The sequence below is a fragment of the Sus scrofa genome, chromosome 1 (assembly GCF_054392235.1).
Source record: "Sus scrofa isolate SSC_HxYL_T2T_F1_AM1 chromosome 1, Sscrofa_HxYL_maternal_Yorkshire_Landrace_v2.0, whole genome shotgun sequence".
In the NCBI taxonomy this organism is placed as follows: Eukaryota; Metazoa; Chordata; class Mammalia; order Artiodactyla; family Suidae; genus Sus; species Sus scrofa.
In genome coordinates, this window is record NC_139383.1 from 250,388,535 (window position 1) to 250,409,961 (window position 21,427).

At 39.0% G+C, this 21,427-nt stretch overlaps 1 protein-coding gene and 1 long non-coding RNA gene across 8 annotated transcripts in view; one reads left to right on the forward strand and one right to left on the reverse strand.

Moving 5' to 3' along the window:
- XPA (XPA, DNA damage recognition and repair factor) overlaps window positions 1-21,427 on the reverse strand; it is a 147,226-nt gene that overhangs the window by 9,712 nt on the left and 116,087 nt on the right. For 3 of the 7 annotated variants that reach the window (XR_301366.4, XM_084990715.1, XM_003122025.5), the window contains 4 exons: window positions 20,016-20,126; window positions 13,990-14,095; window positions 3,675-3,840; window positions 1,152-1,269 (listed from right to left, as the gene is read on the reverse strand). Coding sequence is in view for 2 of the 7 variants with exons in the window: in XM_084990715.1 (XP_084846841.1) it covers window positions 1,152-1,269; window positions 3,675-3,840; window positions 13,990-14,095; window positions 20,016-20,126 (501 nt within the window). In the remaining 5 variants the exon portion in view is untranslated. Of the gene's footprint in view, window positions 1-1,151; window positions 1,270-3,674; window positions 3,841-4,249; window positions 4,381-13,989; window positions 14,096-20,015; window positions 20,127-21,427 lie in introns of all 7 variants that reach the window. The other 4 variants (XR_014824524.1, XR_014824529.1, XR_014824537.1 and 1 more) reach the window with 2 other exon arrangements.
- On the forward strand, window positions 761-4,723 carry LOC146407103 (uncharacterized). The gene is made up of 2 exons (XR_014824559.1): window positions 761-3,076; window positions 3,266-4,723. It is a non-coding gene; the product is annotated as an uncharacterized LOC146407103 (long non-coding RNA).

Genomic DNA, 21,427 nt, shown 5'->3' on the forward strand with positions numbered 1-21,427 from the left:
GGATCTGGCGTTGTTGTGAGCTCTGGTGCAGGTCGTGATGCGGCTCGGATCTCCCATTGCTGTGGATGTGGCTGTGGCCAGCAGCTGCAGCTCCAATTCGACCCCTAATCTGGGAACCGCCATATACTGCAGGTGCAGCCTTAAAAAGACAAATATATATTTATTATAGCTAAAATGCTCATTTTAAATGGATCTATTTAGTGTATGTATAACCCTGTATATACACAGAATAAGTGCTATGACACCACACTAGGACTTTAAAATTCCTCTATGAAGAACATCCATGCCTACTTTTTAAGACTCTTTAGGGATTCTTTGATACAGCAAAAAGTGCTCTTGTGCTCTGGCAGCACCCTGAATTCATCACTATCACAGTACTTATCACACTCTTACGGCTTTAAATTTTCCAGTCTTCCTCTTCTGACAAACTGTGACTTCACATGTGTGTTAGCACAGGGCTTGGAACATAGCTGACATTTAGTAACTACTGGATGCACTGACAGATTTCTGCGCATATGCACACATGGATGGATGCATGGACAAATACAGAGACAGACAAACAAAAGAATGGAGAGTTACGTGGATAGACAGATTTGTGCCCAATGAATAAATGTACCAAAGCAGACTTTCAGTCAGGAAAGCTTGGCTTCAGTCCTGACTCTCAAGCAACTCTGTGACAAGTCACACTACTTTTCATCAATGCCTGACATGAGAGGGTGCCTTCTGGCTACTGAATTAGATGACTAAGACTGAGGCGTTATTTTTTCATTTTTAAGTAGTTAGAGAGGTATGCTGGTAGAAATACTCACTTTTTATAACCCTGTGGGTCATATCTGAGATTGAATTGATGCCAAATCCTTAACCAGGGGTACATTCCTGATCCTACCATCATTCCTACATAAAAACATGATGCACTTTAAGATGAGGGCTTATAGGCTCTTTTAGAATTGTGGTGCTGTGAGGTTTGGACTGAGGATCTCAAACATCAACTTACCGAGGGCAAACTTGAAGTCTTTTGTTTTTCAGTATACAGAAGAAAACACATTCCAATCTACTGGTGACATTATATCTTTAAACTGGAAGACTTTAGCTAAAGGCTTTTTGCAAAGCAGTAAAACACAGTCCTTCATGATATAAATGTAACCACTTACCTTTTACTTTTTTATCAAACTTCTTCTGTTTCATTTTTTCTCGGTTTTTCTGTCGAATTGCCTTCGCTTCTTCTAATGCTTCCTGAGTACCCCAAACTTCAAGAGACCTCTTTACAATCTACAACATAGAATCCATAAATTAGTTGCGATTCATAACTGTAAAATAATTATCATTAGTAAATCCACAGATGCCAAAGAATGATCAAATTCAAGCACAATTTTATATTTACTCAAAATCTAATTTTAAATATTGTTAAGAAACAACTCTAATAATACCTCTACCTAAACCGATAAAATCCTTACTAAATGTATGCTGATTAGAGTGTGTCTGTAAAGCACAATAAAACAAGGTATGCTTGTATACACAGAAAAGCTCTGCTCTGACTGCAATTGTTTCTCTTCTCTGATTTGTTTTCACATGAACCATGAGAAGAACATGTAGTCTGTAGATTTGATGAGTTTTGGTAGGACCACCAAAAAAAAAAAAAAAAAAATCTACTGACCAATTAGGCACATCAGATATATGAAGTCATCTCCAAAAATCTCCCAAGAAATCAATCAGTACTAGTCTTCTCCTGAATTAATAACAGTTTCCATCCACTTAACTAACTTCTAACCTTCAGACTATGGATTAAAAAAAAAAAAAAATTCGGTAGCAGAATGACCAAGTAAAGTCTTTATTCTAGTATAAAATCTTTGGATTATGTACCTATATGCTTTACAAATTTTATTTACATTTAGGGAAAAAATATACACACTGAGAGAGTTACCATTGTAGCTCATCGGGTTATGAACCTGACTAGTATCCAAGAGGTTGCAGGTTCGATCTCTGACCTCGGTCAGTGGGTTAAGGATCTGGCATTGCCGTGGGCTGTGGTATAGGTCAGAGATGGGGCTTGGATGCTATACTGCTGTGGCTGTGGTGTAGGCCAGAACTCAGATTCAACCCTTACACAGGAAACTTCCATATGCCACAGGTATAGCCCTAAAAAGAAAAAAAACTGCATCACTAATTTCTTAATGGTATGTTAACAACTCTGAGTCAAAAAGTGGCTCAGAAGAATTGGACTCTGAATGAGGAGTTTAGGAATACCTTAATAAATTTTTTGACCTTGCATTTTCCTTTTTATGTACCCTAAATCATGATATATAGCAAAAAAGCTATAGTAAGTCTAATGGCACTATTTCAGCAAAATAAAAGCACCAAGTGATAAGACAGCATTGGGTCAGTTTAATTTAGAGCATTTTTCATTTTTATTGGTACATAAAATAATGGTAAATCTACTAATCAACAGTGTCTCCCATTTAGTGAAAATTCAATGTGTGGTTTTACAATGTAGCTTTTATATGAGAAGATACTAGGATTTTCTAGTACAGTCCAATCAAATTGAGCTCAAGAACAATACCTCCAAATACTTTTTATATATCAGCACAAAAAACAGTATTATGATACTTTACAATTCTAGGGTAGATACTAGAGGCTGCTTGTGACTCCAAGGCACACAGCCTGGGCTAGCAGCCCCGGGTGCGAAGTGGATAAATACTTTGGCGTACTATAATACTACTGCAACAAAAGGAATTGACAAGATCTGTCTGAGACACACTAGAGTTACATGCCCGACTGACAGAGTTCCAGGTATTTCCCAAGTAGAGTTAGATTTCAGGCATTTGTAAAATTCCTATTTTTTTTTTCTTTTTTTTCTTTTTAGGACCGAGCCTGCAGCATATGGAAATTCCCAGGTAGGGGTCGAATCAGAGATGCAGCTTCCAGCCTATGCCACAGCCACAGCCACGCCAGATCCAAGCCGAATCTGCAACCTATGCCGCAGCTTGTGGCAACACCAAGTCCTTAAACCACTGAGAGGCCAGGGATCGAACCCACATCCTCATGGATACTAGTTGGGCTCTTAACCCATTGAGCCACAGTGGGAACTCCCTAATTTTTTTTAAATGATTTTATTTGGTGGGTGGGTGAGTACAGGAAATACAGTCTGACTCCTATTCCAAGTTTTTTAGTTTCCAAATTGTACTCCTAACATCTACCCAATAGTAATATATTTGTTCCCCAAGTGCTACACCAAAAAGTAAAATAAAGAGTTCCCACTGTGGCACAGTAGGTTAAGGATGTGTCATTGTTTCTGTGGCAACACGGGTTCAATCCCCAGCCCAGCACAGTGGGTTATGAATCTGGCATTGCCGTAGCTGGGGTGTAGGTCTCAGGTGCAACTCAGATTCAATCTCTGGCCCAGAAACTTCCATATGGCATGGTGTGGCCATAAAAGGGGGAAAAAAAGTAAGGAAACATGTTATTAAATGTCATTATGTATGACTACGACTCTTGCAAAACAATAAAATGAAAAGGATCTTTTTAACCCTCTGTAAGTAAAAATTAACTAATTATAAATAGCTCACTGTTAAAACTTCACCTGGCTCAGGGCTTAAAATGACTGAATATGAACTGCTTCTTGGTCTTTTGGCTACGATCAAGTATAGTAAAATAACTGAATATAACTTATTAGAGACCTGTAATTTTAAGTAGAGTTTCATATCACCCCATTGCGAATGATGAGGATTCTTCTTCACAATAAATTTAAGAGCTGGTTCTCTTTTTTCTAAATCACAGTCTTTCAGAAGGTATTCTTGTTTTGCTTCTGTTTTAGTTATAAGCTTGTGTTTATCATCAGCATCTCTGAAAACAGATTGAGTCCATTATATAAGGTAATTATTTTAAATAAATTAAATTTTCAAATATTCCCCAAATCTAAGGCATATATGCCAAAAGAAACACATAAAATACTTTTTTCCTGAAACTCACATGGTCAAATTAGTAGCATAAGAATTCTAACAGAAAAACGCCTTTTGTTTTTTTTATTAATTTGAGAAGTTATTTATATTAGCAGCAGATCCATACTATTTAACTTTTCAAGAATTCTTTTTACTTAAAGTCCTTCTTTCCCACAAAAGATCTGAAATGACTTACAAGTGTTCAGCAAATATAACTGAGAACTAAGACTCAATGATTAAAAAAATATATAATTTAAAGTTTTAAGTCAGGATGGGCAAGATAAAAGGAATATAAATATGGACAGTCCAATTACCCCAAACACAGCTGAGTTTCCAGTTGGCTCTGGGCTTTTTCAAAGCCCAGGTAAAAATGAAGACATAATCAATTACACAGCTCTTCTCATTCTTTTGTTCTCCATCTACATGTCAGGTATTGTTTAACGCACTGGGAATATATCAAGAATAAAACAAAGCCTTGTTTTTATGAAGCTTACATTCTAGTTAGGAGAAGATAGTCATTAAGCAAACACAATGACAGATAAAAGTGCTATAAACGAATATAAAGCACAGTAAAGAAATAGACTGGAGTTCCTGTTGTGGCTCAGTGGAAATGAATCTGACTAGCATCTATGAGGACATAGGTTCGATCCTTGGACTTGCTCAGTGGGTTAAAGATCCGGCATTGCCATGAACTGTAGTGAAGATCATAGAGCGGCTTGGATCTGGCGTTGCCATGGCTGTGGCGTAGGCCAACAGCTATAGCTCCGATTGGACCCCTAGCCTGAGAACCTCCATATGCCGCAGCTGCGAGAAAGAAAGAAAGGAAGAAAGAAACAGACAAATTGGGTAATCAGTGAAGACCACTGATGAGGGGACATTTGAGCAGAGACCTTAGGAAGCCAAGAGAACATTCTGAACAGCTAGAGAAAGAACACTCCTGGCAGAAAGAACGAGTGCAAAGGCGCTAGGTCAGGAGTGTGCTTTTCAAATGGAGTTTACAACAAGAGGGCCAGTGTGACACATAATTAAAGTAAGTGACAGCAAAGAGTGATGGGAGACAGAGATAGGCACGGGGTGCTGTAAACAAGGGTGAAGACAATTTTATTCTACATGGATTAGAAACTATTAGACTTTTGAGTAAAATGCTATATGGAGAAGAGACTAACAGTGCAAAAGTGGGGAAAAAGGCCAGACAGAAGACCACTACTTCAGTGATCCAGGCGAGAGCTGATGGGGGCCCAGTCTAAGGCAGTAAGGGGGAGAGAGGATGAGAAATGGATTCAGGATATGGCTTAAATATACAACTAGGAATTCCCACTGTGGATCTGGCATTGTCATTGCAGCTACTGGCTTGGGTTAGATCCCTGGCCCAAAAACTTCCATGTGCTATGGGTGCAGCAAAAAAAAAAAAAAAAAAAAAAAAAAATTATAGGATAGGATTCTACTCAGCAACAAGTCAACAGTGATGGCTCTGAATGTCTGTAGCAAGGACTCTGAAAGGGCAGGTCCACCAGGTGGTAAGGAGTTGAACTGGGGCTGTATGTACAAGAAATGGGGACACAGAACAGATAAGAGGGCTAACAAAGAATCCAAGATGGATCTTTAGGTGTGAAAGACACCAACACAGGACTGGCTAAGGTGTTCGGTAGGGACAGGAGAAGCAAGTGGCATGAAGAGGATTATTCTACAGTGAAACAAAAAGAGGATAAAGGTTAGAAGAAAAGACTGACAGAAGAATGTGATTTTTCCTCATCTATTCTCCTCCCTGCCTATTCAGGAGAGTAGGAAATGAATGGAAAGATGTGTTCTGAGTACCAGCGAAGTGGCTGGAGAGGTTATACTTCCCTCTTCTCCCTGAAGGTGCCAGTCCTCTGACCAAGGTGTCATCATACACTGGTCAGAAAGTAAGAAAGAAACAAAGGGATCTTTGGGGGCTGGAGGGAAGAGAAGGATTAGGAACCCCTACTGAGAGAAAGGGGGTTCCCACCTCCCCAGCCTCCCAATATAAAGGAAAAGACATATCTATGGCAGAACCAGGGCATCCTTCATGTTTATATGGCATAACTTTTGATAAGCACAGGGTTCCTATATTTCTTTGGCAAAATGGAAAACAGAAATTTCAGGAAACTCCCCAAATAAAAAACAATAATTAAGAAAACACTATAGGAGTTCCCATTGTGGCACAGCAGAAATGAATCCAACTAGTATCCATGAGGATGAGGGTTCAATCCCTGGCCTTGCTCAGTGGGTTAAGGATCTGGCATTGCCGTGAGCTGTGGCCCGGATCTGGTGTTGCTGTGGCTCTGGTGTAGGCCGGCAGCTGTAATTCCAATTTAACCCCTAGCCTGGGAACTTCCACATGCCGTGGGTATGATCCTAAAAAAAAAAAGAGAGAGATACTACAATCTAGGGTGGTGGAGACATAGGAAGTGGAGCTCACCTAGGAACATAAACACATTAAAAAAAAAAAAAAAAAGGAGTTCCAACTGTGACACAATGGGAAGCCTACAAAGGAACTGTGAAAGAGGAAAAGAATCTACACATTGGGAGGTCACCTAACTGGCAGGGAAATCAGCAGGAATGGGAAAGGAGGCTCAAAGTTGGATAAAAGTGCAGCAGCAGGTCTGAAGAGGGCAGAGAGCCCCAGATGATTGGTACCACCGCCTGGCACACCCACCCTAAGACACTCAGGCAAGGGCTGGGTGCTGAGACTAGGGGTTAGTTCCATGGAGAGGACTAGGGTTGGCTGTGTGGAAACAGCCTGAGGGGGTGAGGGAGCAGAGTGCCACAGCCAAGGGAGTGAGGGAGGAGGCCTTGCCCCTCCAGAGAAGCAAGGTCCATTGTTGGGGAGTATGGGGGTGTGGTGGGACTGCCATTGGAACTTCTTTCTCTGTGCACTCAGGGGCTCTCAGGCACCAGGGCACCTCTTTCTCAGGCTACAGGGGTAGCTGCAAACCACTGCACACATCTTGGACTCCAAAGGCAGGCACAGCCTACCCCACTAAAGGTTCCATGACCAGGCACCACCTGCGCCCCCCCCCCCAGACACCTCAGGCATCACCACCATGGAAGGCTCTGCAACTGAGCGCCACCTGTTACCCCCACCTCGCTAGGAACATACACGGCCCCCCATTACCACTGTCAAGGGCTATGGGCACTGCTCCCCCCTCCCTGAAGGTCACTGCCATCGCCAAGGGCCCTGCAACCAGGAGCAGCCCCACTTCTTTGTGGGTTGCTGCCACAAAAGCCCAGGGCCCAGGTGCCACCCATCACCCCCTCCTTCCAGGAAGCACACATAGGCCATGCACCTGCATACCACCTATCAAGGGGACAACAGCCTTCGCACACTGAGGAAGAGAGAGCAAGCATACACACCAAAAGCAGCCCTCACACCAAAAAAACCAGTAAACCCACACAGGCTACCCAGGGAATCTCCCGCATGTAAATAGCCCTCCAAGTCTGCAGTAGATAATCCCCATGTTTCCCTTAAACTCAGAGTAAGAAAAATATAAACAAAATGAAGAAGCACAGGAACCACTCCCAGTTAAAAGAACAGGAGAATTCCCCTCAAGGAACAAACAATGAAACAGACCTCTGCAGTCTAATAGACACCAAGTTCAAAAAGGAAATAATGAAAATACTGGAGGAATTAAGAATGGCTACCAACAGTAATGCAGATTATTTTAAAAAGGAACTGGAAACTATAAGGAGGAGCCTAGAAAAATTAGAAAAGTCATTTGAAGAGAGGAAAGCTGAGTAAGGCATTGAACAGCACAATGAATAAAGCAGAGGAACAAATAAGTGACTCAGAAGATAGAATAATGGAATTTACTGAATTAGGACAGCACACAGAAACCAAAATGAAAAAAAAAAAAAAACAAAAACAAAATGAAAGCAATATAAGAGATCTATGGGATAATAGAAAGCAGGCCAAGAGACACATGATAGGGATTCCAAAAAATAAAGAGGGATTTAAGATGTGTTTAAAGAAATTACGACTGAAAATTTTCCACATCTAAAGGAAACAGATATCCAGACACAGGAAGCACAGAGGGCCCCAAACAAGTGGAACCCAAACAGACCTACACCAAGACATATTTTAGTAAAAACGGCAGAAGTTAAAGATAAGGAGAGGGAGTTCCGGTCATGGCTCAGCAGAAACAAATGTGACTAGCATCCATGAGGATGAAGGTTTGAGCCCTGGCCTCGTTCAGTGGGTTAAGGATCTGGTGTTGCCGTGAGCTGTGGTGTAGGTCACAGACACAGCTCATATCTGGCATTCCTGTGGCTGTGGTGTAGGCCAGTGGCTACAGCTCTGATTCAACCCCTAGCCTGGGAACCTCCATGTGCCATGGGTGCAGCCAAAAAAAACCACAAAAAAAGTAAAAATGAAAATAAAGATAAGGAGAGGAATCTAAAGGCGGCAGGAGAAATACAAAGAGTTAATAATAAGGAAAACCCCAATAAGGCTATCAGCCGATTTCTCTACAAACAGGTTACAGGCCAGAAGAGAGGGGCAAGATATATTCAAAGTTCTAAAAGAGAAAAATTTGCAAATTAGAATATTCTACCCAACAAGATGATGACTTAAAATAGAAGGAGAAATAAAGAACTTCTTAAACAAAAGTTAAAAGAATATAGCAATATTAAACCTATCCTAAAGGAAATATTGAAAGGTCTCCTCTTAATAAGAAAGAAGAAGATCTAGGATGGAGGAAATCACAATTGAAAATAAATCACTTAAATTAGCCAGTATATAGATCAAAAAAAACAAAAAAACCCTAGTTGTGAAAGCAATGATAGACACAAGGAACAGCAAAAGGATAAACACAAAGATATAAAAAAGGACATCAAAATCATAAAATGTGGGGAAGAAAATCTAGACTTTTTTTTTTAGAATGTGTCTGAGCTTTTCTGATTGTCAGTCTAAAGCAAGCAGACATAGGAAGGGGTTAATAGACTTGAAAAACAGGGCAACCACAAATCAAACACAAACAACATATTCATACACACACACAAAAACAAAAAAGAAGAAGAGTACACAAACATAAAAGGAAATCATCCAACCAAAAAAACAAAACGGAGAAACAAAGATTCAACGAGAAAGCAAGGTTTAAAATGGCATAAATATGTATGTATCAATAATTACCTTAAGTGTCAATGGACTGAAGGCTCCAATCAAGAGACAGAATGGCAGACCGGATTTAAAAAGGAAACAAGAGCCTACAATATGCTGTCTACAAGAGACTCACCTTAAGGCAAAGGACACATATAAACTGAAAATGAAAGGATGGAAAAAGATATCCCATGAGAATGGAAATGACATGAAAGTGGGAGTTGCAATACTCATATCAGATAAAATAGACTTTAAAACAAGGCCATAAAGAAAGATGAAGAAGGACACTGTTTAATGATAAAAGGACCAATTCGAGAAGAAGATATTATACTAATCAACAATTATGCCCCTAATATACGAGCACTCAAATACACACAACAAATGCTGACAGACATAGAAGGAGAAACTGATGACAGTAGGAAACTTTAACACCCCACTCACATCAATGGACAGATTCTCTCGACAGAAAATCAACAAGGCAACCGACTGTATAAATGACACAATAGAACAGTTAGACTTAATTGATATTTTCAAGACATTACATCCAAATAAAAAATAGAATATACATTCTTTTCAAGTGTACATGGAACATTCTTTAGGACTGACCACATACTGGGGCGCAAAACTAACCTCAACAAATTTCAGAGTATACAAATTATTTCAAGCATCTTCTCTGACCACAATGGTATGAAACTAGAAATCAACCAAAGAAAAAGAAATGAGAAAAAAATTGACTACTTGGAGACTAAACAACATGCTACTAAAAAAACCAATGGGTCAATGAGGAAATCAAAAAGGAAATTTAAAAAAATACCTTGAGAAAAATGACAATGAAAATACAACCATACCAAATCTATGGGATACCACACAAAAGCAGTTCTTAGAGGGACGTTCATAGCAATACAGGCTTTCCTCAAAAAAGAAGAAAAATCTCAAATCAACAACCTAAACTACCACCTAAAAGAACAAAACCTAAAGTCAGGAGAAGGGAGGAAATCAATAAAATAGATTCGAAAAACAATAGGAAAAAAAAAATCAATAAGACCAAGAACTGGTTCTTTGAAAGGGTAAACAAAAGTGACAAACCTCTGGCCACACTCACCAAGAAAAAAAGAGAAAGAAACCAAATAAACAAAACACAAAATGACAAAAAAGAAATATCAACTGACACTGCAGAATTACCAAAAAACCATAAGAGAATACAATGAACAATTATATGCCAACAAATTTGACCACCTAGAAGAAATGAACAATTTCCTAAAAATATATAGCCCACCAAGACTGAATCAAGAAGAAATAGATCATTTGAACAGACCAATCACTAGAAATGAAATTGAATATGTAATTTGAAAAAAAAAAAAAAAAAACTCCCTATAAACAAAAGTACAGAACCAGATGGCTTCACAGGCAAATTCTACAAAACATACCAAGAAGAACGTATACTGGTTCTTCTTAATCTCTTTCAAAAGACTCCAGAAGGAACACTCCCAAAGACTTTCTATGAAGTCATCATCACCCTAATACCAAAGCCAAACAAAAATACTACCAAAAAATAAAACTATATCTTTGATGGATATAGATATAAAAATTCTCAACAAAATTTTAGCAAAACAAATCCAACAACACATTAAAATGATCATACACCACAACCAAGTAGAATTCATCCCAAGTTCACCAGGATGGTTCAACATATACAAATCAATGCCATACACCACATCAACAAAGGCAAAGTCAAAAACCACTTGATCATCTCAATAGATGCAGAAAAAGCACCTGACAAAATTCAACACCCATTCTTAATAAAAACTCTTACCAAACTGAGTATACCGGAAGCTTATCTCAATGTAATAAAAGCCATTTATTACAAACCCACAGCCAATATAATACTCAATGGAGAAAAGCTGAACACCTTCCTGCTAAAATATGGAATAAGACAAGGATGCCCACTCCCAACACTTTCATTTAACATAGTATTGGAAGTCCTAGCCACAGCAATTAGACAAAAAAAGAAAAATAAATGGTATCCAAATCAGAAAAGGTAGGCATTCCCATTGTGGCTCAGAGGGAGCAAACCCACTATCATCCACGAGGACTTGGGTTCAATCCCTGGCCCTGCTAAGTGGGTTAAGGATCCGGCATTGCTGTGAGCTGCAGTGTAGGTCACACACACAGCCTGGATCCTGCATTGCTGTGGCTATGGTATAGACCAGTAGCTGTAGCACCAATTCAACCCCTAGCCTGGGAACTTCAATGTGCCCCAGGTACAGCCCGAAAAGAAAGAAAAGAAAGAGAAAAGGTAAAATTGTCACTATATGCAGATGACATGATATTATATATAGAAAACTCTAAGGACTCCACACAAAAACTACTTGATCTGATAAACAAATTTAGCAAAACAGCAAGACATAAGATTAACATTCAGAAATTGGTCACAGTTCTGTATACCAGTAATGAAATATTAGAAAAGGAATATATTTAAAAATATCTTTTAAAATCACACCTCCAAAAATAAAATCCTAGGAATAAACCTGGCCAAGGAGGTGAAAGACTTATATGCTGAGACCTATAAAACATTAATAGGGCAAATTTGAGATTAAAAAAAAAATGGCAAGATATCCTATGCTCCTGGATTGGAAGAATTAATACATTTTAAATGGCCATACTACCCAAAGCAATATAATGATTTAATGTAATCTCTACCAATTTACCGATGACATTTTTCACAGAACTAGAACAAATAATCCAAAATTGTATATAGAACCATAAAAGACACAGAATTGCCAAAGCAATCCTGAGGGGGATAAAAACAAAGCAGGAAGCGTAACCCTCAAACTTCAGACAATATTACAAAGCTACAGTAATCAAGACAGTGTGGCACTGATACAAAAACAGCCATACAGATCAATGGAACAGAATAGAGAGCCCACGAATAAACCCAGACACCTATGGTCAATTAATTTTCAACAAAGGAGTCAAGAATATAAATGAGAAAAAGACAGTTTCTTCAGCAAGTGGTGCTGGGAAAACTGGACAACTGCATGTAAATCAATGAAACTAGAACACACCCTCGCACCATGCACAAAAATAAACTCAAATGGCTAAAAGACTTAAACATTAGACATGACACCATAAAACTCCTAGAAGAGAACATAGGCAAAACACTGTCTGACATAAACCATACAAATGTTTTCTAAGGTCAGTCTCCGGAGACAACAAAAATAAAAACAAAAATAAACAAATGGGATAAACTTAGAAGCTTTCGCACAGCAAAAAAAACCATTAAAAAAAAAAAAGACAACCTGGAGAATGGGAGAAAACAGTTGCAAATGATGCAACCAACAATGGCTTAACTCCAAAATACACAAACAACACAACAACAAAAAATAAACAACCCAATCGAAAAATGGGCAGAAGACCTAAAGAGACATTTTCCAAAGAGGACATAGAGATGGCCAGTAGGCACATGAAAAGATGCTCAACATCACTAATTATTAGAGAAATGCAAATCAAAACAATGAGGTACCACCTCACACTGGTTAGAATGGCCATGGTTAATAAATCTATAAATAACAAATGCTGGAGAGGGTGTGGAGAAAAGTGAACCCTTCTATACTGTTGGTGGGGATGTTAAGTGGTACAACTATGGAAAACAGCATGGAGGTACCTCAGAAAACTAAATATAGAACCACCATATGATCCAGCAATCTCACTCCTGAGCATATACCCAGACAAAATTACAAGTTAAAAAGCTACATGCAGGAGTTAACCATCGTGGCTCAGTGGTAACAAACCCGACTGTATCCATGAGGATATAGGTTCGATCCCTGGCCTCACTCAGTGGGTTAAGGATCCGGTGTTGCCATGAGCTGTGGTGTAGGCATAGCCCAGCAGCTGTAGCTCCGATTCAACCCCTAGGCTTGGGATCTTCCATATGCCTAATGTGCGGCCCTAATAAGCAAAGTAAACAAATAAATACATGCATGCATGCATGCATGCAGGAGTTCCCATTGTGGCTCAGCAGATTAACAACCAGACTAGTATCCATCAGGATGTGGTTTGATCCCTGGCCTCGCAGGATGTGGTTTGATCCCTGGCCTCGCTCAGTGGGTTAAGGATCCAGCATTGCCACAAGTTGCAGCGTAGGTCACAGATGCAGCTGGGATCTGCCATTACTGAGGCATAGGCCAGCGGCTACAGCTCTGATTCAATCCCTAGCCTGGGAACTTCCATATGCTGCAAGTGCAGCCCTAAAAAGACAAAAAAAAAAAAAAAAGATACATGTTCACCCCTATGTTCACTTCAGCACTATTCACAAAGCCAAGACATAGAAATAACCAAAATATCCAGTGACAGATGACTAGGTTAAGATGCAGTACATATATACAACGGAATACTATTCAGCCACAAAAACCAAAATAACGCCATTTGCAGCAACATGGATGCAACTAGAGATTCTCACACTGAATGAAGTCAGAAAGAAAAAGACAAATACCACATGCTATAGCTTACATGAGGAATCTAAAATATGGCACCAATGAACCTATCTACAAACCAGAAACAGACTCACAGACACAGAGAACAGACTCGTGGTTGTCAAGGGAGAGGGGAGATGGAGTGAGATGGACCAGGAGTTTGGGGTGAGAAGATGCAAACTATGACATTTAGAATGAATAAGCAATGAGGTCCTACTATACAGCACAGAGAACTATATCCAATCTCTTGGGACAGACTATGATGGAAGATAATAGAAGAAAAAGAATGTATATATGTATGACTAGGTCACTTCGCTGTACAGCAGAAATTGGCACAATACTGTAAATCAACTATACTTTAATTATAAAAAATTATAATCCATATGATCTAACTGCTTTGCCCTAAACTTACATGCAAATATTAAATTTTATTAATTTAAAACATTCTCTGAAATAAAATAAGTACCTGCAGTTATCACAAGTTGCCAAATCAAAGTGGTTCATAAGATAAGAATCCATAAATTCTTTACCACATTCTTCACATATTACATAATCAAATTCCATAACAGGTCCTAAAAAAAGGAAGATTAATTCTTTAAGTTTCCTTTTTTAAGATTAGAATACATTTTCCACTATTAGCTTATCTAGCATGTATTTTATGCCTGATACAAATGTATTTATGTAAAAGATAACATAAAACCTTGATTAAGTAATTTACATTTATCTTAAAAAAATGTAAGGGAAAAAGAAACTGAAATTATATAAAGGAAAAAATTACCAACTCATCAAAGATTTTTGAAACCAAGCCATATTAAGGTACTTGTACTACTTCTGTATTGCTGCTGTAACAAATTACCACACATTTTTGTAATGGCCGCACCTGCAGCATATGGAAGTTTCCAGGCTAGGGACTGAATCAGAGCTGCTGCTGCAGGCCTACACCACAGCCACAGCCACACAAGATCTGACCACATCTGCAACCTACGCAGCAGCTTGCAGCAACAACAGATCCCTAACCCACTGAGCAAGGCCAGGGATTGAACCCACATCCTCACAGAGACTCATCAAGTTCTTAACCTGCTCAGCCACAACGGAACACCACAAATTAGCACAAAATTTCGGGGCTAGACTAACACAAATTTATTTTCTCACAGATCCGTAGTTTTTAGATATGACACAGGTCTCAATAGGCTAAAGTCAAGGTGTTGGCAGAGCTAAATACTCCTTTCTGGAAGTTCTGGGGGACAGTCCTGCCATTTCCAGCTTCTAGAGGCTGCCTACGTTCCTTGACTCATGACTCCCTTCCTCCATCCTCAAAGCCAGCAACAGCAGCTTCTTACATCACTCTGGCTTCCTCCATCATCGCACCTACTCCCTGACTCTCTTCTGCCTCTTTTCTTTTTTTTTTTTTTTTTTTTTTTTTTTTTTTTTTTTTTTTTTTAGTGTGAGTCTTTATTTTTTTTTTTATTTTTTTTATTTTTTTGTCTTTTTGTCTTTGTTGTTGTTGTTGTTGTTGTTATTGTTGCTATTTCTTGGGCCGCTCCCGCGGCATATGGAGGTTCCCAGGCTAGGGGTCGAATCGGAGCTGTAGCCACCGGCCTACGCCAGAGCCACAGCAACGCGGGATCCGAGCCGCGTCTGCAACCTACACCACAGCTCACGGCAACGCCGGATCGTTAACCCACTGAGCAAGGGCAGGGATCGAACCCGCAACCTCATGGTTCCTAGTCGGATTCATTAACCACTGCGCCACGACGGGAACTCCTCTTCTGCCTCTTTTCTAATTTTAAGGATCTTTTTTAGTATATTGCCTCACCTAGATAACCCAGAAGAATCTCCCCTTCTCAGGTCTTTAGCCTTAATGATATCTGCAAAGTCCCTTTCACTCTATAAGGTAATACAGTCACTGGTTTCATGGTAACTGGAATGTGGACATCTTTGGGGGGCATTATTTAGCTGACCACAGTACTGCTAAGAGTATGAAGATTAGTCCTGAGATAGGAGGGAGGTGTGAGAACTGCTTACAGATAAGGGAGACAGGCACTAACATTTAACACAGAAAAGAGCAATAAAGAGCAAGACTACAGTAGAAGAGAGACAATACCGAAATCATTTTCAAATGGGAAACTTTTTCTCTCCCTCTATTCCACCCCCTCACAAGACAGCAAACAGCTTCCTCCTCATCCTTCTCAACCACCAGATTGGAAATCTTTCCAGGATAGAGACTGCATTTAGCTACACATTCTCAATACCCAGCACAGAAGCTACTCTTCATAGAGTAAAGCAAGATTTTTAAAAAGACTTCAAATACCAGAGTTCCTGTCATGGCTCAGTGGGAACGAATCTGATCGGCATCCATGAGGACACAGGTTCGATCCCTGGCCTCGCTCAGTGGGTTCCGCGTTGCCAGGAGCTGTGATGTAGGTCACAGATGAGGCTCGGATCCTACGTCGCTGTGGCTGTGGCGGAGGCCAACAGCTATAGCTCCGATTTAACCTCTAGCCTGGGAACTTCTGTATGCCGCAGAAGCGGCCATAAAAAGACTTAAAAAAAAAAAGGAAATTCAAGTACCTAGCTAAGGATCTTTATCCTACACTTTCAGCAAGTCTGAAAGGTTTACTAATAAGTACACCTTTAAGACGATTACTACTGCCCAGCCCCAACTCTGAGAAGTGCCACAATCCCAGTGGGAAGAAAAACGGAGTTGTCATTTGTTCATGATTTGTTGGACATATTCCTATCTCTATCTTTCCTGCCTACTTCCAACACAAGCGAGTCAGTCAACATTCTAGCACTCCTTAATCCCACTAATCTTCAAACTCCCACAAAAAAAGTACTCTTCTTTATAAAATATAAAGAGGAATAGCTATAGGCAAAAGGAAAAATTAAAAATACTGTCAAAGTGGTACCTTAAAAAAACTGGTTACTGGAATGCGTCAGAACGAAGAGAAACTACAGTCAGAAATACCAATTGAGAGGCTACTGCACAGTATTATTAATCAAAAGCCATAAAACATGCATACTTTTTCCAAATTTTAAGTTTTTTATAATGAAAAAATTTTAATATACACAATGATGATTTTTCAACTTCATCATGCCCTTTACATTCACCATTTGGAAACTGCCAGTCTGTTGTACGAGAGCCTCCCTCTCCTCCTTTCGTTCATCATTCACTAACATATCTATTTATTATGAATATAGACTCATGGATTCCTGGTTTTTCAATCGTATACAATTCATTAGTGTCCTTAATTACTTTAAGATTCAAACTTAAAGGGCCCTGGTTCCTTTCAGTGGACCAGAGAAGCTGCATCTCAGATCTGGACTCCAGCTGTGCTCATGGCTACTGGGCTATCTCTGGTTGATGGCCCTTTCTGAGGACAGAGCTAGGAAATATATGTATATATAAACACACACAAATACTCATGCATACACATGTTCACTATTTTTACTGAAGTATAATTGACATAACATTAGTTTCAGGTATGCAATATAATGATTCAATATTTGTATCTATTGCACAATGATCACAATAAGGATACTTAACATTCATCACTGTACAGTTACAAAACTTTTTTCTTTTCATATGAATTAAGATCTTAGCCACTTTCAAATATGCAACACAGTATTGTTAACTATACTTTCCATCCTATACATTATGTCCCATGACTTATTTTCTAAGTTCGTACCTTTTAACCCACTTCACACACTTCACCCATCCCTCTCTTCCCCTCTCTGGCAACTATCAATCTGTTCTTTGTATCTTTCAGTTTAGGGTTTTGTTTGTCTTTAAACTCCACATATACATGAAATAATGTATCTGTCATTCATTGACTTAATTCACTTTGCATAATGTTCTCAAGGTCCATCCACATTGTCACAAATGGCAAGATATCATTCTTTCTTATGGCTGAATAATATTCCCTTGTACACTGTTCATATACATCACAGTTTCTTTATCCATTCACCCATCAGTGGACATTTAGGTTGTTTCTATATCTAGCTATTTATTGTAAATAACACTGCAATGAACATGGGGGTGCGTGTATCTTTGTGAGGTAGTGTTTTTGTTTTCTTTGGACAAATATCTATAAGTGGTATTGCAGGATCATGGGATAGTTCTAATTTTTTGAGGAATCTCCATACTGTTTCCCATAGTGGCTGCACCAATTTACATTCACAAGGGCTCCTTTTGTCCACCTTCTTGCCAACACCTGTCATTTTTCTGTCTTTTTGATAACAACTGTTTTAATAGGTATGAGGTAATAGCTCACTGCTGTTTGATTTGCATTTCCCTGCTTAGCAATGTTGAGCCTTTTTCATGTACATATTGACCATCTACACATCTTTGGAAAATGTCTATTCAGATCTTCTACTCCTTTTTTAATCAGACTGCTTGGTTTTTTGCTATTGAGTTATAGTTCTTTATACACTTAATAGATATTAACCCCTTATCAGATGCATGATTTGCAAATGTTTTCACTCATTCAGTAGGTTGTCTTTTCATTTTCTTGTGGCTTCCTTTGTTGTACAGAAGTTTTTTGTTTGATGTGATCCCATTTGTTTAACGGTTCCGCTTTTGTTGCCTTTGCTTTTGGTGTCATATCCAAAAATATCATTGCCAAGACCAATGTCAAGGAAATTTTCATTTGTTTTCTTCCAGGAATTTTATGGCCTCAGGCCTTACATTTAAGCCTTTTGAATTAATTTTTGCGTAAGACGAAAGACAGTGGCCCAGTTTGATTCTTTTGTATATGTTGTCCAGTTTTCCCAACACCATTTATTGAAAAGACTGTCCTTCCCCCAGTATATTCTTAGGTGCTCTGTCATAAATTAACTGATCATATGTGTAGGCTTATTTTGGGCTCTTTCTTCCGTTCCATCACTGTATGCTCTGTTTTTATGCTAATACCACACATACGGTTTTGGTTATGACAGCTGTGAAATATAATTTGAAATCAGGGAACAAGAGGACTCCAGCTCTGGTCTCCTTTCTCAAGATTATTCTGGCCATTCAGGGTCTTTTGCAATTCCTTGTGAATTTAAGGAGTTTGTTCTATTTCTGTGAAAAATGCCATTAGAATTTTGATAGGGACTACCCTGAATCTGTACACTGTTTCAGGTTCTATTGAGATTTTAATAATATTAATTCTTCCAATCCATGAGCACAGAATATCTTTCCATTTGCTTGTATGTTCTTCAATTTCTTTCATCCATGTCTGATAGTTTTCAGTTCATGGGCTATTTTACCTCCTTGGTTAAATTTATTCCAAGGCATTTTATTCATTCTGATAAATGGGCAATTATAAATGAGACTTAATTTCACTTTCTGCAACATATTAGTAGTGTATAACAACAGATTTTTATATATTGATTTTATATCCTGCAACTTTACTAATTCATTTATTAGTTTACACATACACTCTGCATGCATACACATACACATGTTTTAGAAATCAAGAGTTCACACTGATACTGCCAATTTTTTTTAGCCACACCCATGACATGTGATAGTTCCCAGGTCAGGGGTTGAACCCGTGCCACAGCAGTAACCAGAGCCACAGCAGTGATGATGTCAGTTCCTGAACCTACTGAGCTACCAGGGAACTCCTGATATTGCCAATTTTCATCCATCCCCCAAAGGGTTCTTTCTTGCCTCTCCCATTCTATATTTGTATGTCCTTTCTTCCACAATGAGAACTTTGGCTCCCAGCAACATGAGGACATTTATTCATCTGCTTGAGGCTACAATACATCTGAAATAGTTTCGGAATTGCTTTACTCATATCAATCTATAAAATGAGTTCACAGAGTTCTCGTCACGACTCAGTGGTTAACAAATCCAACTAGGAACCATGAGGTTGCAGGTTCCGTCCCTGGCCTCACTCAGTAGGTTAAGGATCCAGCATTGCCATGAGCTGTGGTGTAGGTCACAGACACAGCTCGGATCCCGTGTGGCTGTGGCATAGGCCAGCAGCTATAGCTCCGATTAGACCCCTAGCCTGGGAACCTCCATATGCCATGGGTGCAGTACTAGAAAAGACAAAAAGCCAAAAAAAAAAAAAAGAAAAAAAAAGAATTCAGGAATTCTGTGTTCCCAACCCCCATCCATCCCAAATTGAGGATATACTATGAAATACTGTGCTCATAAATCATTTGGTCTATTTCTTTCTGTCCTCCTCCTCTTTAACATGATCATATTATTTCATTTGGAAAAAATAATATTCATTTGTTTCCTTGCTTTTACATTTTTTTCCACTCCTTCCATCAATGAATACTTGCTAGGTACACAAACCACAAGTTTGAACAAACATTGCCAAATCTGTTTTATTTTTAATCTACTAGCAAAACCGCCAAATTTTATTACTTATAAAGCCAACCTGCTCAATGACTGGACTAACTGTGGCATTTTTAAACATCACTTTGCAAAGAATTATGCATATTACTCAAAAGGACCAATCTAGGTATCTATTTTCTCAAAACACACTTTACCTGGTTGATGAACAACTTTTCCAATTGCATGTTCTTCTTCTACCTCCTCTTCCAGAATGAAGCCTCCTCCTGTGTCAATTATCTTTGGGGCTGCTTTTACATTAGCCACGCCTACAAAAAGTAAGTAAGAGTGATCAACAAACGAACTAGGTAAGCCCTTATGTTCCCTTGTGCCTAAACAGGAACTTTTAAAAATTTTATATCAAACCAAAGATATCCACTATTACCACTTCTATTCAACATTATACTGAAGGCCCTGGCCACTGTAACATGGCAAAAAACCAAGACAGACATAAAGGTTGGAAAAAAGTAAAACGTTATTTATTACAGATGATGTGATTATGCATGTAGACTATCCACAAGACTCTACAATTAGAATTAAGAAATAATGCATAGAGTTCCTGTTATGCCTCAGCAGTAATGAGCCCGATTAACATCCATGAAGACTCAGGTTCAATCCCTGGCCTCACTCAGTGGGTTGGCTGGGGATCCAGCATTGCCATGAGCTGTGGAGTAGGTCACAGACGTGGCTCAGATCCAGTGTTGCTGTGGCTGTGGTGTAGGCCAGCAGCTGTAGTTGATTCTACCCCTAGGCCTGTTAACTTCCATATGCTGCACCTGCGGCGAAAGAAAGCCAGCCAGCCAGCCAGCCCACCCTCCAGCCTAGAAAGAGATGTGTAAAACCTCTATCTAAAGATTTGATGTGATCCCACCCAAAACCCCAGTAGAGGGTGTGTGTGGGTGTGTGGGTGCAGGCATGTTCTGGGGAAAGGGAAGGGTAATGGGAGCTGACAAGATTATCTACATTTACATGTAAATACAAAGAACCTAGAATAGCCAACATAATCTTGAGCAAAACTCAAGGATTCACTCTGTCAGATTTGAAGATTTACTATAAAGCTTCTGTAATTAAGACAACGTAGTACTGAAACAAAAACAAAATCCAACGTAATAGAAGAGAGTCCTGAAACAGACTACAAATATTTGGTCACTTAATTTACAGCAAAGACTCCATGCCAACAGGGCAAAAAGGATAATATTTTCAGAAATGGTGCTGGGATTTACGTCAAAGGTACTACTACAAAATGGTGAGGAAAAGATGGTCTTTTCAACAAATGAAATTTGACTCTACCTCATACAATACACACAAAACAATTTTTAAATGGATCATAGTCTTGACTGTAAAAGGTAAAAAGTAAAACAATAAAGCTTCTAGAAGAAAACACGGGAGAATCATTTCATGAACTTGAGGTAGCCCAAAAATTTCTTAAACATGACCCAAAAGTATTAACCATAAAAGAAAAAATGTCTTAACTGGACTTGATTAAAACTAAGAACTTCTGGCAGTTCTCTTTGTGGCTCAGCGGGCTAAGGACCCAAAATAGAGTCTGTGAGAATGGAGTTCGATCCCT